General features: G+C 31.4%; 3 protein-coding genes, 1 long non-coding RNA gene and 3 other non-coding genes across 7 annotated transcripts; 4 read left to right on the top strand and 3 right to left on the bottom strand.

Annotated features, from left to right (window-relative positions):
* Positions 1-37: 37 nt before the first annotated feature.
* Positions 38-108, top strand: TRNAG-GCC (transfer RNA glycine (anticodon GCC)). Its single transcript has one exon. It is a non-coding gene; the product is annotated as a tRNA-Gly (tRNA).
* Positions 109-197, top strand: LOC112714795 (small nucleolar RNA snoR114). Its single transcript, XR_003159364.1, has one exon. It is a non-coding gene; the product is annotated as a small nucleolar RNA snoR114 (small nucleolar RNA).
* A 1,621-nt stretch (positions 198-1,818) lies between these two features.
* Positions 1,819-2,715, bottom strand: LOC112792995 (uncharacterized). Its single transcript, XM_025836200.2, has 2 exons — positions 2,546-2,715; positions 1,819-2,449 (listed from the first exon to the last, which is right to left on the bottom strand). Exons 1-2 carry the CDS (start codon positions 2,574-2,576, stop codon positions 2,043-2,045), a joined length of 438 nt encoding a protein of 145 aa, XP_025691985.1. The 5' UTR covers positions 2,577-2,715; the 3' UTR covers positions 1,819-2,042.
* On the bottom strand, positions 2,695-2,765 carry TRNAG-GCC (transfer RNA glycine (anticodon GCC)). The gene has a single exon. It is a non-coding gene; the product is annotated as a tRNA-Gly (tRNA).
* A 2,983-nt stretch (positions 2,766-5,748) lies between these two features.
* Positions 5,749-10,695, top strand: LOC112792979 (uncharacterized). Its single transcript, XM_025836199.3, has 7 exons — positions 5,749-6,028; positions 6,122-6,193; positions 6,841-6,908; positions 8,326-8,455; positions 9,630-9,710; positions 9,823-9,921; positions 10,444-10,695. Exons 1-7 carry the CDS (start codon positions 5,876-5,878, stop codon positions 10,531-10,533), a joined length of 693 nt encoding a protein of 230 aa, XP_025691984.1. The 5' UTR covers positions 5,749-5,875; the 3' UTR covers positions 10,534-10,695.
* A 447-nt stretch (positions 10,696-11,142) lies between these two features.
* LOC112792941 (uncharacterized) lies at positions 11,143-14,877 on the bottom strand. The gene is made up of 10 exons (XM_025836198.3): positions 14,189-14,877; positions 14,003-14,088; positions 13,820-13,886; positions 13,085-13,227; positions 12,739-12,787; positions 12,501-12,638; positions 12,318-12,398; positions 12,061-12,237; positions 11,901-11,987; positions 11,143-11,505 (listed from the first exon to the last, which is right to left on the bottom strand). The coding sequence occupies exons 1-10, from the start codon at positions 14,456-14,458 to the stop codon at positions 11,443-11,445; spliced, it is 1,161 nt and encodes a 386-aa protein (XP_025691983.1). The 5' UTR covers positions 14,459-14,877; the 3' UTR covers positions 11,143-11,442.
* A 1,696-nt stretch (positions 14,878-16,573) lies between these two features.
* Positions 16,574-17,293, top strand: LOC112792957 (uncharacterized). The gene is made up of 2 exons (XR_003197677.3): positions 16,574-16,880; positions 16,976-17,293. It is a non-coding gene; the product is annotated as an uncharacterized lncRNA (long non-coding RNA).
* Positions 17,294-19,185: the final 1,892 nt, after the last annotated feature.

Here is a 19,185-nt window from a genome sequence, read left to right as displayed (position 1 = left end):
GATATAAATCTTAAAGATTATATAATTCTCACAAGAAGCACCAGTGGTCTAGTGGTAGAATAGTACCCTGCCACGGTACAGACCCGGGTTCGATTCCCGGCTGGTGCAGAGCTGTGAAGAGGTTTGCGCTCACTGTGATGGATTGGGTCTATCACCAGCATCTGTTCACTCGGATGAAAAGGAACGCATCTGAGCTCTAATATATCAATTTTTTGTTAACCAACATTGTCTACGCCGATAGAATTTGTTGGTTTAATAATAGATGGCATGAGAATCATTTTATAAATTGTCTAAATACGAGTGTTAAGAGACGAGACCCACTCTTTTATAAAAATTGAAACATGCTAATTTTGTAGGCACTATACAACATACCCAAAAATTATTACTAACTAATTTGAATGTCGCTCATCTATTAGATAGTAACTTTTAAAAGGTTCATTAATTAGGTAAGGGTGGTTTTTTCTTTTCGTTTTCTGCCAGGAGAAGTAGTGGTGGTTGACAACGAACTAGTTCGGTTAAATCAAGGAAAAGCTATCACCTTATAGTTTAGTTTAAGCTGATAATAATTCTTGAATAACCCAAAATCAAAAGTGCTTCCATGATATTAAGGTTATAATATAATTTAGAAGCATTTCACTTAAGGTGGGCCATAATCATATAAAAGCTCATGATATTAACATTTGATATATAATGCACATTTGAAAAGAAGTAAAGGGGCTAGTATCAAATAACTTAATTAAATAGTTTGGTTGCTTATTGCTGGTGTTGTGTTCTTTCAGCCCCAATCACCACAAATTAGGAGTAGCTAGCTCTAAGGCCAATTTGTTACTTCACTATTAGTTTGTAAATAATATACTTACATTAGAACTTGATAGATATTAGAGATGTGAAAGATTAACTTGATGATGAATAATGGTGAATCACGAAAGGGATTCAATACAGCTATATACTGTGCTTTTTATATTACAGTTACATCCACCAATTAATCTACAGTAATCTAACTACAGTTGGTGTCAACTGCCAACTATGGTTAACTTAAAAGTGCCACCATGGTTAGTGTCATAGAACTGGACTCTGAGAAGGTCCAACAATTGTGTGATGCAGTGAATCAAGAAGTCCCTGAAGCTGAGAAGGTTCAGATTGCCAAATGCATTGCCAATTACCTATGTCCTCTATGTAAGGTTCTCATGGATCTGATCTTTGACAAGTTTAGCAGACAAAATTTAGTGTCTAAGTTTTTTATGGATAACTTCATTATAATGTTTTTTGTGTTCTTCGGAAAACTATGCTGTCTCTGTGGGCTTAAAAGTAGTAGAAGTGTTAGTAATCAAGGCAAAGTCTTAGGGTTAATTATGCACTTAAGCCACAGAATTTAAAAAATGTGTAAATCAACCTTCTGAATTTTCCTAAATGTGTAAATTAATCATGTTGGTAATTCTCCCATAAATTAACAAAACTAACCCATTTTTGTGTCAAGGACATTATCTATGCTTTCGTTTTTTTCTGATAGATCAATGGAAATTCAGGAACCTCGAATACTTCTAATCTCTTTTCTAACGCTACTATTTTAGATGTATCCAAAAATCAATCATTAAATTAGGCATTACTCATTAATATAAAATATATATTAAAATATAAATATTAAACAACACATATTTTATATATAAATACATCGTAATTAATTTTAATAATTATTTTTAGTGTGTATATCACAATTTTTTTTAACCAATGATAACTATTTTTAGGATTGATATGTACTAAACTTTGATGCTAGTAAAATTGTTGTTGGAATAATATTCGAGAAGGAATTTAATATACGATTTTCAATCAATTTTCTTATGATTTATAATTCAACTCGTTACATACTTTTTTGAATGTGCGGGAAAAAAAAAATATGGTTAATAATATTTTGGCGTTCATAAACACATACGCAAATATCCGAGACTATCAATCACTTCATTAACATGAAAGTCTTTCTAGATAGATATGCATAAGATTAATCTTAAAAAAATTAATTAAGAAAAAATAAGGATTAATGTTGATCAAGTGTTGGGTGACAGTCTCAACCTGCGAAGCTGATCGATCCAGCGGTCCTCGGGAACCCGATCGGCCCAATCGGGAGCCACGCCGCCGAAAGAAACGCCGCGCATGGCCTCCATAACCCGCGTCGCGTTCTCCTCACTCAGCGGCGCGTTTCTTCTATTCTCGTCCTCACTGAACGCCCTCCGTATCTCTTCTCTTCTATTCCTCTCTTCTTCTTCCTCTTCTTCTTCGTATACGACGCCGTTTTGATCCAAAGACGAGATCTCGTTCTCAGCCACACCGTTAATGCCGTTCTCGCCGTCTGATTCGCCACTGCCATCGTCGACGCCAGAGATCGGCTGGTAGTATTCCGCTGCAGCTGCCTCCTCTTCGGAATTCGTATCGGAATCGCTTCCGTGTCCGTTTTCTACGCACCACAGAAAAAAAAAAAGGGAAAAAATAATGAAATAAAAAAGAAAATTAAAATGAAATTATGGACATTGTGAAGAGATTTAGTTTTCACCTTGGTTGAAATTATTGATGGTAGCGTTCATTGTTGGGAGCTGAAGAAGAAAGTGGAGGCAAAGATCGAGACTGTAAAATAAGCGCCCTGAAACTGAAACGATATTTTAATAATAAATCAATAATAATCGTAAAAGATAAAAAATGAAATGCACCAGCCGGGAATCGAACCCGGGTCTGTACCGTGGCAGGGTACTATTCTACCACTAGACCACTGGTGCTTCTTGAAAATCTATGTACTTGCAAAGTTTATTGTTGGTATTTAGAAAATTTTACATTCTATACCAATTGCATGGATTCAATAAAAAGAAGTAAATTATTACCCTGTTTTATTTAACATAATTTTATATCTACTCAAGAATAATTGCCAGGCAACATGTTATAAATTAGTTAGTAATAATTTTTGATATACATAGCAAGCAACTAATAGAATGGTTAGGTGCCAAAAGGATCTCCTAAGACCTCTTCGCAAAATACAAGTGATGTGTGCTAACCACACCACTCTTGGAATCTCTTGGTAGAAATTGTTCAAGAAAGGTTCAAATGTTTAAATTAAATCCGAAGCTTCCATACGGCAAGTTTTTCTCATAAAAATGATGGACATAAATTCAAACCATTTTAGTTCCGGGGACGATAAGAACGAGAAAGCATGAGACATGTGTCAGCTTTTGTCACAAATATTATATTAAGTAAATTAAATAGCATGATGAACATGTATTATTGGTTCCTTCAACAAATTTGAAATCAATTAACTTTTTTTTTCATTCATTTTAATTTTTTTCTTTTTTTTTGTATAAACAAAACACTCACTCTAAACATTCTTATCATTCAGTTTCATTCATGGATTTAAAATAAGGTACTGTTTGGAGAAGATGCAAAAGATTGAGAGGCCTATTTGAGTGGTAACTAGGTGTGATGATTGTAACAGCGTGTGTGTGGGTTCTAAATTCTAGTTATGATGTAAGTTTAATTTAGGGTTTATAATAAATAACTTCTAGTATTGTAATCTATAGAATAAAAAATAGCCTTAATTTTAATTGTGTTAAATACATCTGACTATAAATTATGCATGCTTTCTTTTCATTATAGGTAGAAGATAAATTATAGGTGATTCTATGTATGCATCTTTTCTTGGTACGATTTTCACAAACAAAATCCAATAATATATGAATGAAACTTAAAGAGAGATGTTTATGAAAGAAAACAATTAATAAAGATAGCTACTTGCATGAGAATTATTAGTAATAATGCTACTACTACCTACTAGGTACCTTATATTTTTCAAATCAAATAACGCATGGATAAGAATTGAGAAACTTGCTTATTAATAAATCAAGCAAAAGAAATTTTTGTAATGGATATGTTTCTTTATTATTATATTTTGATAAACATGTCTCCTTATTATTATTATTATTATTATTATTATTATTATTATTATTATTATATAATACACATTAAAATAATAATGAAAGCGTGGCATGGAAGGGGCCAAATTACAGTTGATAATGTATTTGGGTGAATAGGCTTCAATCAACAATTATTAATCTAATGAAATAAGGGGGCCCATGGTTTCAAATTTCAGTTTGTATTGAGCTTTTTTTTTTTTTTGTACCGTTGGTGAAGCATGTAGGTCTAAGAGACAGAGAATGATGCATATCTCTCTTTTATTAATTCTTAACTTTTTAGCCTCGTAAAGTGATCTAGAAATTAACTTTTTTATATAATTGAAAAAGTTAAAAAATATTTTTCTTTTAAATAAAATAATAACTCTTATCTACTTCTAATAAAACTGAAAAATTGGTTACTTATATATATATATGAATTTTGATACACTAATCAAAGAATTTCAAGTTGTGAGTTTAAAAATTAGTTATTTTTTTCTAATATGATAACAATATCATTACATGTATGTATATCTTTTATAGTAAATATTATTTTGATATTAATATTATTTTAACAAATAATACACATTCTTTTTATTTTACTAATTAAAAACAATTTAAATATACAACTAATTATCTATTTTTATACAGATGTTAGGAATATTTGGTGTATAAATAATATTATTAATTTGGTAATACACGATCATCTGTGTTAAACTTTTTTACTTAATAATGTATAAATATTAAATTCATATATATATATATATATATATATTATGAAAATTGATTTTATTCTCAAAAAAATTATGCTTCCAAACGCACTCTAACTGCTTATAATTTGATATGTAATTTATCTTTAGTACATGACATAATTTGTACTAATCAAGAAAACGGATAAAAGCCTCATAAAGTAAGTGAATATAATGGATAGCATAACTTCAACTGTGAAAGATCTTGAGACAAATTTAGTTTACCCAAAAAATTCAATAAATGAAAAAATTGGCTTATCTTAAGAAAATTGGAGAATGGATTTATAAATATACTTTTCTTTCAAAAGGCTTGCTCGGATATATTTCTTTCCCTCTTTCTCTTTACGTAAGAAAGGAATTCTAGAACCTATTAATGTGTTCATTTATATACGGTATACTCATTCAGTATTTTGACAATTATTTAATGCTTTATTACTTAGCCCTCCAAAGGAAGCCAAAATTAAATGTTTGTTTAATTTTGACCCTTCATTGCAAGTCTCTTTGCCAATTGTGGTCAAAGCAACCCTTGGTTATTAATTAGCTTGGATTTAGTCTGTGATTTTATATTTTATTTTTAATAAAAAAATATATTCTTAATTTTTTAATTCAAAAACATATAAATATCTATTAATTAAAAATATAAAAATATTCTTATTTTTAAAAATACAAGACATTTAAGTTTTTTTGTCTAAAATATATAACGACAAATCGATCCCTTGAAATGACTCACATATCTCACATTTTAAAAAGTGATTGACGTTTTTGTATTTTTAATTAGTCAATAATTTATTTATTTTCGAAATAAAAAATCAGAGACTTATATGTCATTTACTCTCATTTTTACTTTTAATATATTTCTTTTTTAAAAGTTTGTAAAGAAAATTAAAATAATAAAAATAAAAGCTTCTTAATCCAAAAGCATCCTTAGGTTTTTATAAATTTTTGTTTCTTGAAATACACATAAAAAGGAGAAAAATTCTCGAACATTGACAAATTTAATTTATTGTGGAAAATGGTACAAGGGGTAGTATTGGAAATCCGGTAACGTTTCCTTTTATATATATATATAATTTAAGTTGAGATTCGAGAGAGAAAGAGAAACAGAAGAGTAGTACTGTAGAGAGAAGAATTTGAAACCCAAAAAGGCTCATCAAGTTCTTTTACTTTTCTGTTTTTTGAAGAAGCCTGGAGCTTGTAAGTATGAATAACAATAATAAAATTGAAGAAGTTGTGTTAGTTGTGGATGATTTGAGATCAATATGTATGAATTATCGGTGTAGAATATGCCATGAAGAAGAATTCGAGAGCTCCAAAAGCTTGGAAGCTCCTTGTGCTTGTTCTGGAACCGTTAAGGTAGTTATTTATTTTCAAATTTTCTGTTATTATGGCTTTGTTTTCTTTTTTATTTATTAATTTATTAATTGATTGCGTTTTTATGTTGTGCAGTTTGCTCATAGAGATTGCATTCAGAAATGGTGCAATGAAAAAGGCAATACAACTTGTGAGATTTGTCTCCAGGTATCAAAACTTTAATCAACTATGATTTTTTAAACTAATTAATTTCTTGTGGATGGTTTCTTCGCTTATGTATATTCGAATTCAATGATATTATTTTGACTTAGTCCGTTAAAAAAATATTGGGATTTGAATTTCGTTTTGAATATGTAAGAATGAAAGGATATTATTTAAATTTTTTTAAAAAAATTATTTATGCATCTTGTCTATTAAAATATTAAAAAATTTCAATTTTTTTAATAATTAATGATCAAATGTATTGGGGTGTCATATTGTTTTACGTTGGCAGTCGCACAAACAGAACAACCCTCCTCATTTTTTTGGACATGATGTAATAACGTTTTAATTCATGTATTTGATCTCACTTAGTGCGAAAAAGTTTAAAAAAAAGAAGTAATTAATGATCAAATAAGATATATGAACATTTAAAGTTCCTTTCAGGTTTTATTGTTTTTGATTGTCTTTGATTGACTTTGCTCAAAGTTTAAGTCTCCGTTCTATTTTTTTTCCAATGGTTTATTTGTTCTTGTTCTAATTAGCATCAATGTTATATTCTTATTATGATAATTTTGAGTGTATGGAATTTGTTTTATCTAAAATTGTTGAACATTAAGTGATCTAAAATTATTATTATGCCCCTGTTTTGACAGCAATATGAACCTGGATATACAGCACCTCCAAAGAAATCTCAGATAGCTGATGCAGCAATGACCATTAGGTAATTTCACATTATAATTAATTTTTATTTTAATAATTTTTAACGTATATTATTAGATTAGGATAAATATAAAAATCACATGCTTAGGCTGCTGATCGAGTGCAACACAGAATTTCACATGTCTCAAAGTGACTCAACTTTCCCGCGTGCAATACAATCAAAGTTAAATTATGTGCGTTGCATCTAATTATTTGACTTAATCGAATCTTAAAATGTGATCTCTTTTATTGTTTGGCACATTAAGTGTGATCCCTTTACGAAACTAAGTTGCACTTTGTTTCTTTTTATTTAGTCAAATTTGTTTTTAAAATGTAAAACTCCACACTTGTGTTCGTTTGTCCACGCTCCACATGGTATTTAAATTAACAACTAAAAAAAAAATTAAAATTGGCAAATTTTTATGAAATATATACGAGTTAATGATCAAATTAGTCTCTAAAAAATTATGCGTTATTCAAATTGGTTTTTGAAAATTTTTTTAATCAACTTTATCCTTTAAAGATTTTTAAATTAGTCATGTTAGTTTTTTCGTCACTTCCATTGTTAATGTGCCAGAATTTGTTGATGTGGTACATTAAATACCATCACAACACACACCTAGTAGTCCTAATTGACTATTAACATGACTAAATTATAAAATCAGACTAACTTAATCTCAAATTGAGGGATTCCAATGCCTCAAGTTCTCCCATCAATTACGCTTTCATTTGATCTAATTTCATAAATTTATTATGTTAATAGTCAGCTAAGACTTATAGGTGTGTGTTGTGGTGTCACTTAATGTTTTATATTAGCAAATTTTGACAATATCAACAAAAAAGTGACAGAAGGACATGACTAATAAAAAACGAATTTGATTAATAAAATATTTCGAAGACAAATTTAAAGATCGAATAATCTTTTAGAAACTAATTTGACCATTTATTCATATATATATATATATATATATATATATATATATATTGGTGAGCAATGAATTTTATTTTTTCACAAAAAAATTTATATAATTCTTTTCATTTTATTATTAGAAAAGTCTTATTTTAAATTTGAAAATATAAAAAATATATGTTGGTTTTTCCCTAAGTTCAATTAATAGGGGTTTTAGATATTACTCTTAATCTATTAAGCCGAGACACTCATAGTCACCAAAAAAAGGCAGACACTCATAAAACACATGTTAGATACATTTTTATTTATTTAATTATTTTTTTTCTCTTCCAAATTTATAGTTGTTAAGTTATAAGTATGAGAAGGATAACGAATTAGTCTCACATAAAAAAAACTAAAGAAAAATAAAAAATTTATATGACGAGAAATTCATTAATTTAACACTTTAGTGTCGATATTACTTCTTAATAGCGGTTTAACAAGTCTTTTGAATTACACATTAATGATTATTATTTTAATTGGTATACAGGGATAGCCTGCAAATAACAAGAAGGGAGGTAGAACCCTTAATAAACGCAACAACAATTGAAAGCGATTACTCTGAATGCACTTCTGCTGCAGATAGAAGCGCTTCGTGCTTTCGATCACTTGCTTTCTCTGTAAGCATTATCATCTTTTATCTTTTATTTCATACATCTAATGTATTTCCTCTTAATCACACTTAGTATTAGATTTTTCTAATGGGAAAATAACGAGTCAAGGACTCCAAGGTTGACTACAATTATGGTCAACTAAAACTACAATTGCACGTTGCCGTTTTCTTTTTCTTCAAGGAAATGAAGCATTTGTCGCCAAATGACCTTCTAAGCATTTTCTTAAAGAATTTTGGGTTAGAGAATAAATAAGATGAATAGTTCAATTTTTTTTTTCTTTGACTATGTCATGTGTAACAAGAAACATAATCCATACCTATAGATAATTGGATGTTATTTAGAAATATGAACATGGTAATATATGTCTATTGTTTGTTTAGTAAGACACATTTTAGAAAGACACATCAATATACAACAACAGCACATATTTAGTGTTTTGTTAGATAAAAAGCTAAGAAATAAATATTAAAGAAGATACAGATTTTTCTTACAATTTTATCCTTTCAAAATTTTTAAAATTTTACTTTTATTCTCATCACATCATCAACAAAAAATTTTATTAGAATTAAAATTGGTTTTTAATAACAAATGTATTTATATCTCTTTATTAGTGATTTAGTGTCTTAACAACTAAATTATAATATATATATATTATCTGAAAGTATTATACATTAGAAAGTTTTATCATTAATAATAATAATAATAATAATAATAATAATAATAATAATAATAATAATAATAATAATAATAATAATTGCACATTAGAAATTTATAGCCAAATTAGGATTCCAATAGATATTTCTATGCGTTTTTGTTTTTCTTTAAAAAAAAAGAGTTTACGGATTTCATCCTTTTCAAATTGGGTTGGATCACCTTCCATCCAGACTCCTTCACAATAATTACCTTGCAGTTTTGATGTTATATAGTGCACCTTATTATGTTGTTGGAAAGAAACCACTTTAATAAGCTAATGGGCTTATTTATTTCAAAAATCATAAAAATACTAGTCATTTTGGATATAATTAATTTGGGTCATCACAAAAAAATCCTAATCAAAACAAATTCCCAATATTTTTGTAGCCGTATTTATATCAATGATTTATCGAACTTAGCCAAGTCATCTAATAAACTTAGAAACCTTTGTGTGATAACTCATTATTGTTTCCTTTTTGTTATGCAGTTTACACTCATCTTGCTTGTAAGACATCTTTTTGCATTGCTTACAAGTGGCATGGAAGATTATCCATTTACAATTCTTACTGTAAGTACTTGGTTTCTACCATTATTTATTTATTTATTTTGAAAAAAAACTTAAATAAATATCTGCTTTTTGAATAATGTGTGTAACTTCTTTTTTATTTTTATTTTTTTAGGTGTTTATATTAAGGGCAAGTGGAATTATTGTGCCCATGTACATAATAATTAGGACAATTGGAGGCTTACATAGTAGTATTCACCGCCACTATCATCAGGTTTGAACAAACCACCTTCATTTTTTATTTGAGAAAATAATACAAATAAATAACCCCCTAAGTCCCTAACTTTGCTTTAGTTTTTGAAATGTGCAATTCAACACATTAAAGTAATCAAATGATGCAACACATTTTTAAAACTTTGGATTCAACTTTGCACATGAACCAAAGTTCAAGCGTTATCTAAAACATTCCACTTATAACTTAAATAGATACTTTAAGATATTTATTTGGTTGGATTTTATTAAGGAAAAGTATAGGTAAATAATGAAAATTTTAAACAATATAAATAATAGATATATTGGATGTTTATTTCACTAACGTACGGAAAGTTATTTTAATATTAAAATTTAAATGATTAATTTGGAGGTGTAGTGTATTTTTATTTAATTAGTAGTTGTTCATGTTGTTCAAGATAATCATTGTTTATCTAGTATTCCCTTTTTATTAATTTATTTACACACACTCTGATTTAGGCATGCAATAAAACACTTGGAGAATGACTTGTTCTGTGTATTTTAGGATTCTGATGATGATGACACATCGACAATATCTGATGGAGATGATGAAGAAAACGAGACAAGCCAGGATGAAGATTTAGGATATTCATAGTTATGGTTGTCATGGTATGCTTTAATTGTATCGGAGCATTGTGCTAATGGCTCTTGTCAAATTGCGATGTTTTGGTGTGCCACAAATTCTTTATTATCATCAAAAGAATGAAATTTAGATAGAAATGCAATTTATCTGCTGCCATAGTTTTTACTGTCTCAAGTTTTATCCTAGTGTCTATTAATCCAACAACAACAATAATTTAAAAGAAAGTATCAATATTTTTAGTATAAAAAAATTTATTCAGTATTAATTCAAAATATATGACAAAAATGTTAATCACTTAATATTTCTCTATTTAAACTTAGGATTTAGCTTAAAGACACATATTAACGTTATCAATTTTTAAAAAATATACGTACAATAATACAATATTTAAATTTCCAATACATTCATTATTTATTTATTAAAATAAAAATTTAAGAACTTCGATTAGTAATAATCTTTTTTTAACTTGTCAATCGAATGAATTTCCTAAGAAAAAAAAAAGTATTGTCACCAAAGCATTTTCTTTACTCTCCACCTAACCATCCAAACCTCAACTATGATCTTACTAACCAATGGTTGATCCAATCGAACTGGGAAGCTTAAAAAAAGGAACACCAACTATGACACAATGTTTATTAGGTACATATCGTTTAATAAATAAACCCATTATTCAGTCCAATACGTTCATCATCATGATAGTGTCAATTCTTAAAAGTTAAAACTAAAATTGAACTTTAAAATTGGCATTCAAATCCAACTGTACCTAATCTATGTTTACAAAATTTCCAAGCTCCATGTTCTCTTGCTTTGGGGATGCAACCTTTTCTCCCACATTGTACGAGACAAAATGTTGGTTTACTATTGGGTTGATTGGAATTTCGAAGTCACAGAAGGAGCAAGGTTTCACTGCCTTCTCACTTCTCAGGCACCTATGTTCTCAATATCAGCACCTTTGTCCACTCTCTTGATAATACCAGCAATTACCTGAGAAGAGAACAACAAAACAAATGTTAGCAGAGTTATAAAAATCAGGTTTAGTTTGTACTTTACTTCCAGTCCTTCACATCATGTGAACTTTCCATCAACTTTCCTAAATATGGAATTTTGATGCTCTAAATTTTGTTAAATGTGTTATTTTTGTTAATTTCTGGGAAAAGAACCAACATGGTTAATCCACACATTTAGAAAAATTCAAAACTCAAAAAGAATAATTTTCACATTTTTAAACTCCAGTGGCTTAAGTGGACATTGTGTGGTCATGGAGATAAAGTGTACTTAACCCTAAGAACTACAGGACTCCACCTTTGAAATGCTAATACCGGTTCCCCCACTGACAGTATTTGTTTACCATAACAGTATTTGTTATCTATATATCCTACCTTTCCAGGTCCTAGTTCATAACTTTTCTTCAGCCCCTTGTTTAGAAGAGTCTTCACTGTTGTTTCCCATTGAACAGGTGAAGTAACCTGCAAATTGTAGTATAGAATGCAATTATTTCCCATTCATGTATTTCTGCATGATGGAGTTTCAGCAGCATACCTGACGTGCCAATATCTTCTTGATTGTGTCGGGATCTGCATGTGGCTGTGCATCCACATTGGAGATGACTGGTATTCTTGGTGTTCTGATTTCTGTTGCTGCCAATGCTGCTTCCAACCTTGACACAGCTGGTTCCATAAAACTAGTGTGGAATGCACCGGCAACAGCTAAGCGAACCTGCAGAATAGAGTGAAAGGCATTAAAACTTTTTAAGAAAGTTAGCATTGGAAAGATAAGATTTGGGGATATGTTCATACAGTCATTCGAGCCTTGAAAGACTTTGCCTTAGATTCCAGCACTTCTACTCCTTTTAAGCCCCCAGAGACAGCATAGTTACCCTAAGAAAACAAAAAACATCAAAAAGAAGCTAGTGATGAGAAATTTAAACACTAAATTTTGTCTGCTAAGCTTGTTAAAAATCAGATCCATAAGAACCTTACAGGACATAGGTAATTGGCAATTTGAACCTTCTCAGCTTCGGGTACTTCCTGATTCGCCGCATCACACAATTGTTGGACCTTCTCTGAGTCCAGTCCTATGACACTAACCATGGCACTTTTAGCAGCATCAGCAGCATCCTAGATAAAGAGCGGAAGTTATTTCTGTGAATAAAAATTACAAGCTTCTATCCAAACAAGTTGATGTAAGTGAGACAAGAAATTGGAACACATTGTTTACCTGCATGGCTTCTCCCCTCAATTTGACCAACTTAAGTCCATCTTCAAAGCTTACAATTCAAATAAATACATGGGTTGATAGCAAGTCAATCAAAGAACAAAGTTGAACTCCAAACAAAATCGTACTTCATCGATGGTTCATAAACAATGGTTCTAACAGATGGTACTTTTATGACAGAATAGGTCACTATGACAAAAAAGAAGGGGCATATATGTCGTACTTGCTATTCCTTTGGTTTTACAGTGATTTCTTGATACATGAGGAATAATATGAAGAAAAGGGGGCCATAAGGGGAAAGCATTACAAAATCCAGTTATATATTAATTACTAATACTTGGCAAATCACCTGAAAGCCCCAGCAAAAGCAAGAGCAGTATATTCTCCCAAACTTAGACCACACGTAACATCAACAGAATCAATAATCTGTTGTCCTCCATCTCGTGCACGAAGTAGCTCCACAGCAGCGAGACTTGTGACATAAATAGCAGGCTGAAGAAGTAGAAAAAAATTGGTAAACATTATGTCCATGTAAATCTTTATATGTGACAAAAATAAACATGGAGAACAGACTGGTGGATAACTATGTATGGACTCACTAATATAATATATTAATATCATAATCATAAAAGATCTCTATTAAAGACGAATTTGTTTATTACTTCACTAATTCTTTTATTTTATTCTTGAATATAAATAAAGACACGATGAGGAGGAGAAAAATTCTTGGTGGGATTTGACCCAGGAATGAATTAACTGCCAAAGATATTTAGTATTTACACATTATAAAAAGGTTGAATGAAATACACATGCTGGAGGCACAAGTTAACAACAGCAATTTATGAATTGACTGTAAAAATATCCATCCAACCAAAACTAATTACCCTCCGCATGACAAGCAATCATTTAACTAAAGTTGCTTAGCTCAATTATTTGCACATAAACCAACTCCATAATACTCCACTAATTATTTTAACGATAAACTAAGATGAATGTACCCTATATTCTAAATTCACGTTCAATAGATTGTGAAAAAAACAACCACCACTACCCAAAAAGAAGTAAAAAAGATTTACCACTTTACCTGACTAAGAACAGTTGAATCTAACTTATCCTTTGGGCCATTGATGCATATATCAAGAAGATCATACCTGAAGGCAGAGAATAGACAATATCAGTTACAACAAGGAACCAGAATAACAGAATTTAAATAAATAAAAAGACAAACATGAGAAAATAGTTATTATAAAACGAAATCAGCAACTACCCCAATATCTCATTTGCCTTCTTATACAGAACAGCAGCAGCAGGCACATTCTGAGCTTCTTTTCCCATTCCAACGGCTTGTGCACCCTGTAATCACATTAATACAGATATTCATACATCGAATAAACAAAATATATCATATTCATAAAAATTAAATAAAAAATGCTGATCACAATTGTCCGTTTACCTGACCGGGGAAAAGAAAAGCGTTGGAGGGTTTGTAATCGGAGAAGAGAGCATCGTTGAGAACGGAGACCTGGGATCCGGAAGCGACGCTCATGAAAACCCTAGATCGAAGGAGGGGAAGGTTGAAGGTTCTAGAATGTGCATTTGATGGGGAAGAAAGGAAGTTGTTGAGAGAGAGAGAAGGGAGAGTGAGGGAAGAAGAAGAAGCCATAGCTGAGAAGGAAGAATGTGAGGTTCGGATAAGAGGGGAATGGTGAAGCAAAGCTTGCATTTGGTTGCAGAAATAAGAAAAAGTGTTGCTTGAAGACGGAGATTACAAAGACGTTGGATTCTTCATTCTTCTTCGTATTCAAAACCGAAGAAACCACAAACCACTTCACTCCCTACTAACTAAACTAATGCGGTGTTCTAAAAACCGAACCGAACCGGTCGGTTGGATCGGTTCAACCGTGAATCAGTGGCATTTGTGGTTCAGGAGTCTGAACTTTCTGGTTTCTCCTCTCAGTATCTTTCATATACACTACTAGAATTCGAACTCTTGACTAGATTCTTAAACAATCTAATTAAATCTCAACTATCCTAAGTTTTGGAAACATGCCTCTTTTTTTTTTTTTTTTCGTTATACACTTAAAAATGCAGATTTTGGCCAGCAAAAGAAAGAGAATCTTTTGGCCGGCAAAGGAATCAAGCAACTCACAACTTGGCCTGTTAAACAAAAACTTAAATCTCATTCCCTTTTCCTAAATTAAATTCTTAAAGGAAGTATTTAATTTTGATATAATGATGGTGTAAAATCGTCTATTCACATCTGTTCTTTTGGATGATCATTTATAGAATCAATATAAAAAGGAATTATTTTAACTGATGTGAAATTACGTAATTACTTATTTCATGTATGGTTAGAGATTTGTTTTCCTTATGTAAAGAACAACACAAAGTTAGTTGAGTGATTGAAGAGGCACAACATAGTTCCTCAAACTAGATTAGTTTAATTCCTATAGCAGTTGATCTATATACTGTAGTAAATAACAGACATCTAAAAATAGAAAGCAGTTGATTTGGCGTCTCGACGAATATTTGCTATAATTATTAATTTGTAAATTGGCCTTAGATAGAAAGGGATGAGAATTGAGATAGCTTGGTAGAGCTTAAACATCATTCATGATGTGTATACATGATGTTGTGGACCAAGCAAGGTTAGTGTGCATTTAACTTGGAAGCACATTCACACAACAAAGAAGACACTCATTCAGATGAGAGTGAATAGAGGAATTCATAGGAAATGGAGTTTTGAAGGAACTGCTTCCTAATTTGTTGGAAGAAGGTTGGGAAGATGTGCCAACCCTCAAGGTTATGAATTCAGAGGATATGGATTCAATGAACATGACACAAAAAACAAAAGGTATTAGCCATTAAACTCTGCTACCATTATTTGAACTTGAGTAAATTTAATTTAAACAAACAACTTTTCATTTTCTTATGTTGTAGGAGGCACTTGGAATCAGGACATACCTGCATGATCGCGGACTGATGCAATATGCAGATAAGATAGAGGCCTGCGGGAGAAGTTTGCCGGAGCTTCTCAATTTAAGCACTATAGATCTTTCTGCCCAGTTTGACATGAAGAGGGGTCATCAACAGAACCAGATTCAGTGAACCAGCATGAGCTACAAAGAAGATAGGATCCCAAAGCGCCTTTTATCTAATGGCTCCAATAGCATGATGAGATCAAATGAATACTCAAAGGATATGTCTTCAAAGGGATCCTAGAGCATGTGGCTGCGTGCAACCTCCATATTCTGCTATTGAAAATATATCAGTTCAAAAGCTAACACCGGAGTATAAGATTGGCATGGAACCATTAGTGAAAACCAAGACTCCTCCAATGATGTCTACGACGACCAGGGTAAATTCTCACAGTTTTCCATTCATTGCAAACAACCTATTTGCATAATCATATGCTTGTACAATACATTCACATGAAGGACTTCAGACAAGTAGATGTTAGGATACACAAACATGAGACATGCAAATAAAGCAAAATTAAAACAACAACAAAGCTTTATCCTACTAGGTGGGTTTGGCTACATGGATCAAACAACGCCAATAAACCCTATTATCTATCATGTCTAAAGTAGGACAAAATATAATTTAAAGCCATGTGAAGATTTCTAACCTACGCTCAATACTTATAAATATGTTTCTGTTGTTTAGGTCTAAATTCTAAATTGATAAAACATCTCTTTCAAAAATAAAATCTATTAGGGGAAATCAATGATTATTATATACAACAAAACCTCTCATGTTCAGTTGTCTTATAAAACTTAAGTTGTTAAATGAAATCTATATAGTTTCATATCTAACAACCTACGCTTACTTATAAATTGTGCATTTCTATACATCATGTAAAATTGAAACAGGTGCATCATGTGTAGAGCAGAAGCACACAAACTTTTCTCCCAGAAACCAATATTTGATGCACTTGGGGTTCAACTATTTGCTGTTCTTCATGAGCACATAGAGGCAGAGGTATTAACAGACTTCAACTATCACCATTTCTTCTATCAATCAACTTAAAGGTAAAAGATTTCTGGCCTAGATACTGGGGAGGTGTTGTACTTCAAAGCTCTTGGAGGGGGCAATCTGCTCAAGGAAAAGTTCCTAACGGTATTTCTGTTGAATCCTCGATGCAGGTAATTAATCATTGTTTCCTCCTTTTCAATATGATTGTTGGTCGCTAATAATAATTTTCTTTCGGATTTTACTAAATTTTCTGAACCTGATGCAGAACCAACAGCAAGGTTAGAGGAAGTATAACCAGCCATCAAACAAATGCATTCACTATTTCACTAGAATTCAGTTTCTTGCGATAATTCCATCTCGACTACAGCCAGTATAATGTTCTTTGCACTCTACAAGTCTGAAGCAGGTCAAGTAGCCTGAATTGAGCAACTCTAGTTTGACTTTCAATATAAATTATGCAAATCAGATATTACTTTTTTACCTTTCTATCTTCTGCCTGCTGAAAAGTATGTACTTATGGAAATTGATGTTATATCATCTTAGGAACCAGGATGAAGTTGTGAAACTTCGTAGTGTTAGAAAAGGGTTATAAAGAGTGCATTTTGACTACATAGGTATCCTTCCTTGTGCTGTAACTTCAAATCATGGTCATATCAAGTCTCTTCCGTTCTCCCCCCTTCAAATTGAGACAACCAACAATCTGTCATTTATAGAATGCATTCAGCCATACTCTTTGAAGAAAGTGATCTCATAAGTCTCAGTTATGCCAGATCTCGTGTTTCGTTCATCACATTTTGAAAGTCTGATAAATCGCTTTACACAAGTGGACTTCACCAAAAGTCTCCACATCTCTCACTAGAATTTCCCTCTGGGTGATCTTAGATATAATAAGGTTGCAAGGTTTGCGCATGAGCTAATTACACTCCCAAGGGTAAAATCATCTGCCTCCATCCCAAAGTTTTGCATATCACAAAAGACTTTAACAGCTTCTTCACTATAACCATTCTGTCCTTAATTTGATATCCTATTATAAGAATACAAGTATTGATTGATCTTACTTTAATTTCCAACAACTCACATGTCCACACAGGACAAATATGATTGTCGTATTATCACATGTGTTTTCTGTAGCTTGTCGACAAGTACAATTTTATGTTGAATTCTTAATAGAAATACAAAAACAATAGTCATGTGTTTTGTTCTCACATGTCTTTTCTTTGCTTGTCGTATCTATTTTTTTTTCATTAGATTTCAAGAAAACGGTAAAACATATTTACTAAAAGGTTGTTTCATGCAATTGCCATCCCCAATCATGAAGGAGTAGCAACTAGCAATTCGCAATTTCTCTCTCTCCTTAAATTACGGGGCGCTCTATCATACTCGTGTTCCTCGTGCCTCCTCTGACACCTTCTTCACTCAAATTAAGTGTGGATCTATCTATACGTTGGTTCTTGTTGGCTCAGTTTCGTACAAATCATGTTTTCCCTTCTTAGAATATAACTTACCCTGCTCAACTTAATTTAACAGATATCAAGAAAGAAATGGTAGTTGCAGCTGGGATTTTATTTATGATTGGTATTATGCTTTATAAACTTGATAAAAGAAAGATGGTATTATGAAACTAGCACTTCAAAAATTATTCATATACTCAAGGGTAGAGTCATATTCTGAAGTGCAAGTTTAATGTACTTGTGTGGATTGAGTTCAAAATAGTCCAAAATATATTTAGTCAAGAAGTTCACAGCTAACGGACAAGGAATGAGTTGAGAGGAAGAGAGAGTTACTAATCAGGTATTTAATATCAAACTGTATAATTGATTATGTTAGTAATAGTCTTTGATTATGGCCCATCTGATTCTCATTTCAAGGCTAAGATGCATGCATGAAATTTTATGCATATAGATACACAAGTTACACCTTTGTATGTACCTTATCAGCTTCTGCACAACCAATATCATAGTTGGTATTTTAATCATATCTGCTGGAGGGAGTATCTTTATGGTGCAGGGTGTCTGTGGATGTGATAGGTTTGGAAACGGTTCAATTGGAGATGTTTTAAAAACAATAGTGAAAAAGGATGGATAGAGGGAGGATGGATTCCAAGGATGCTGTTCCATGCGTACGAGGCTGGGAAGGCCTTTTTCCAAGAATTAAATCAGAGCAGCACTATCATATGAACAAATGGGGTTAGAATACCCCTTGTTCTGTATTTACATTGCCTTTATTTATTTGTCAACATCATTGGTATAGAGCTTCTTCAATCAGGGCCTAAACCCTAAACCCTGCCAATTTTGATAAATAATTCTAAAAATTGTATTTTTATTATTTTTGTTTAGCTCATTGTAATATTTATACCTTTTACCACAAGGTAAATCCTTGAATTCATCCCCTATCCCACGCTTATAGCAAAACCATAGTTTAAGGATTCATGATAATGCATTTGTTTCTTTACCTTTGTATTATTAACATTTGATC

This window comes from Arachis hypogaea, chromosome 1 (assembly GCF_003086295.3).
Source record: "Arachis hypogaea cultivar Tifrunner chromosome 1, arahy.Tifrunner.gnm2.J5K5, whole genome shotgun sequence".
Classification (NCBI taxonomy): domain Eukaryota; kingdom Viridiplantae; phylum Streptophyta; class Magnoliopsida; order Fabales; family Fabaceae; genus Arachis; species Arachis hypogaea.
Note: the sequence above shows the minus strand (reverse complement) of the source record. Positions and strands in the feature narration are given on the sequence as shown.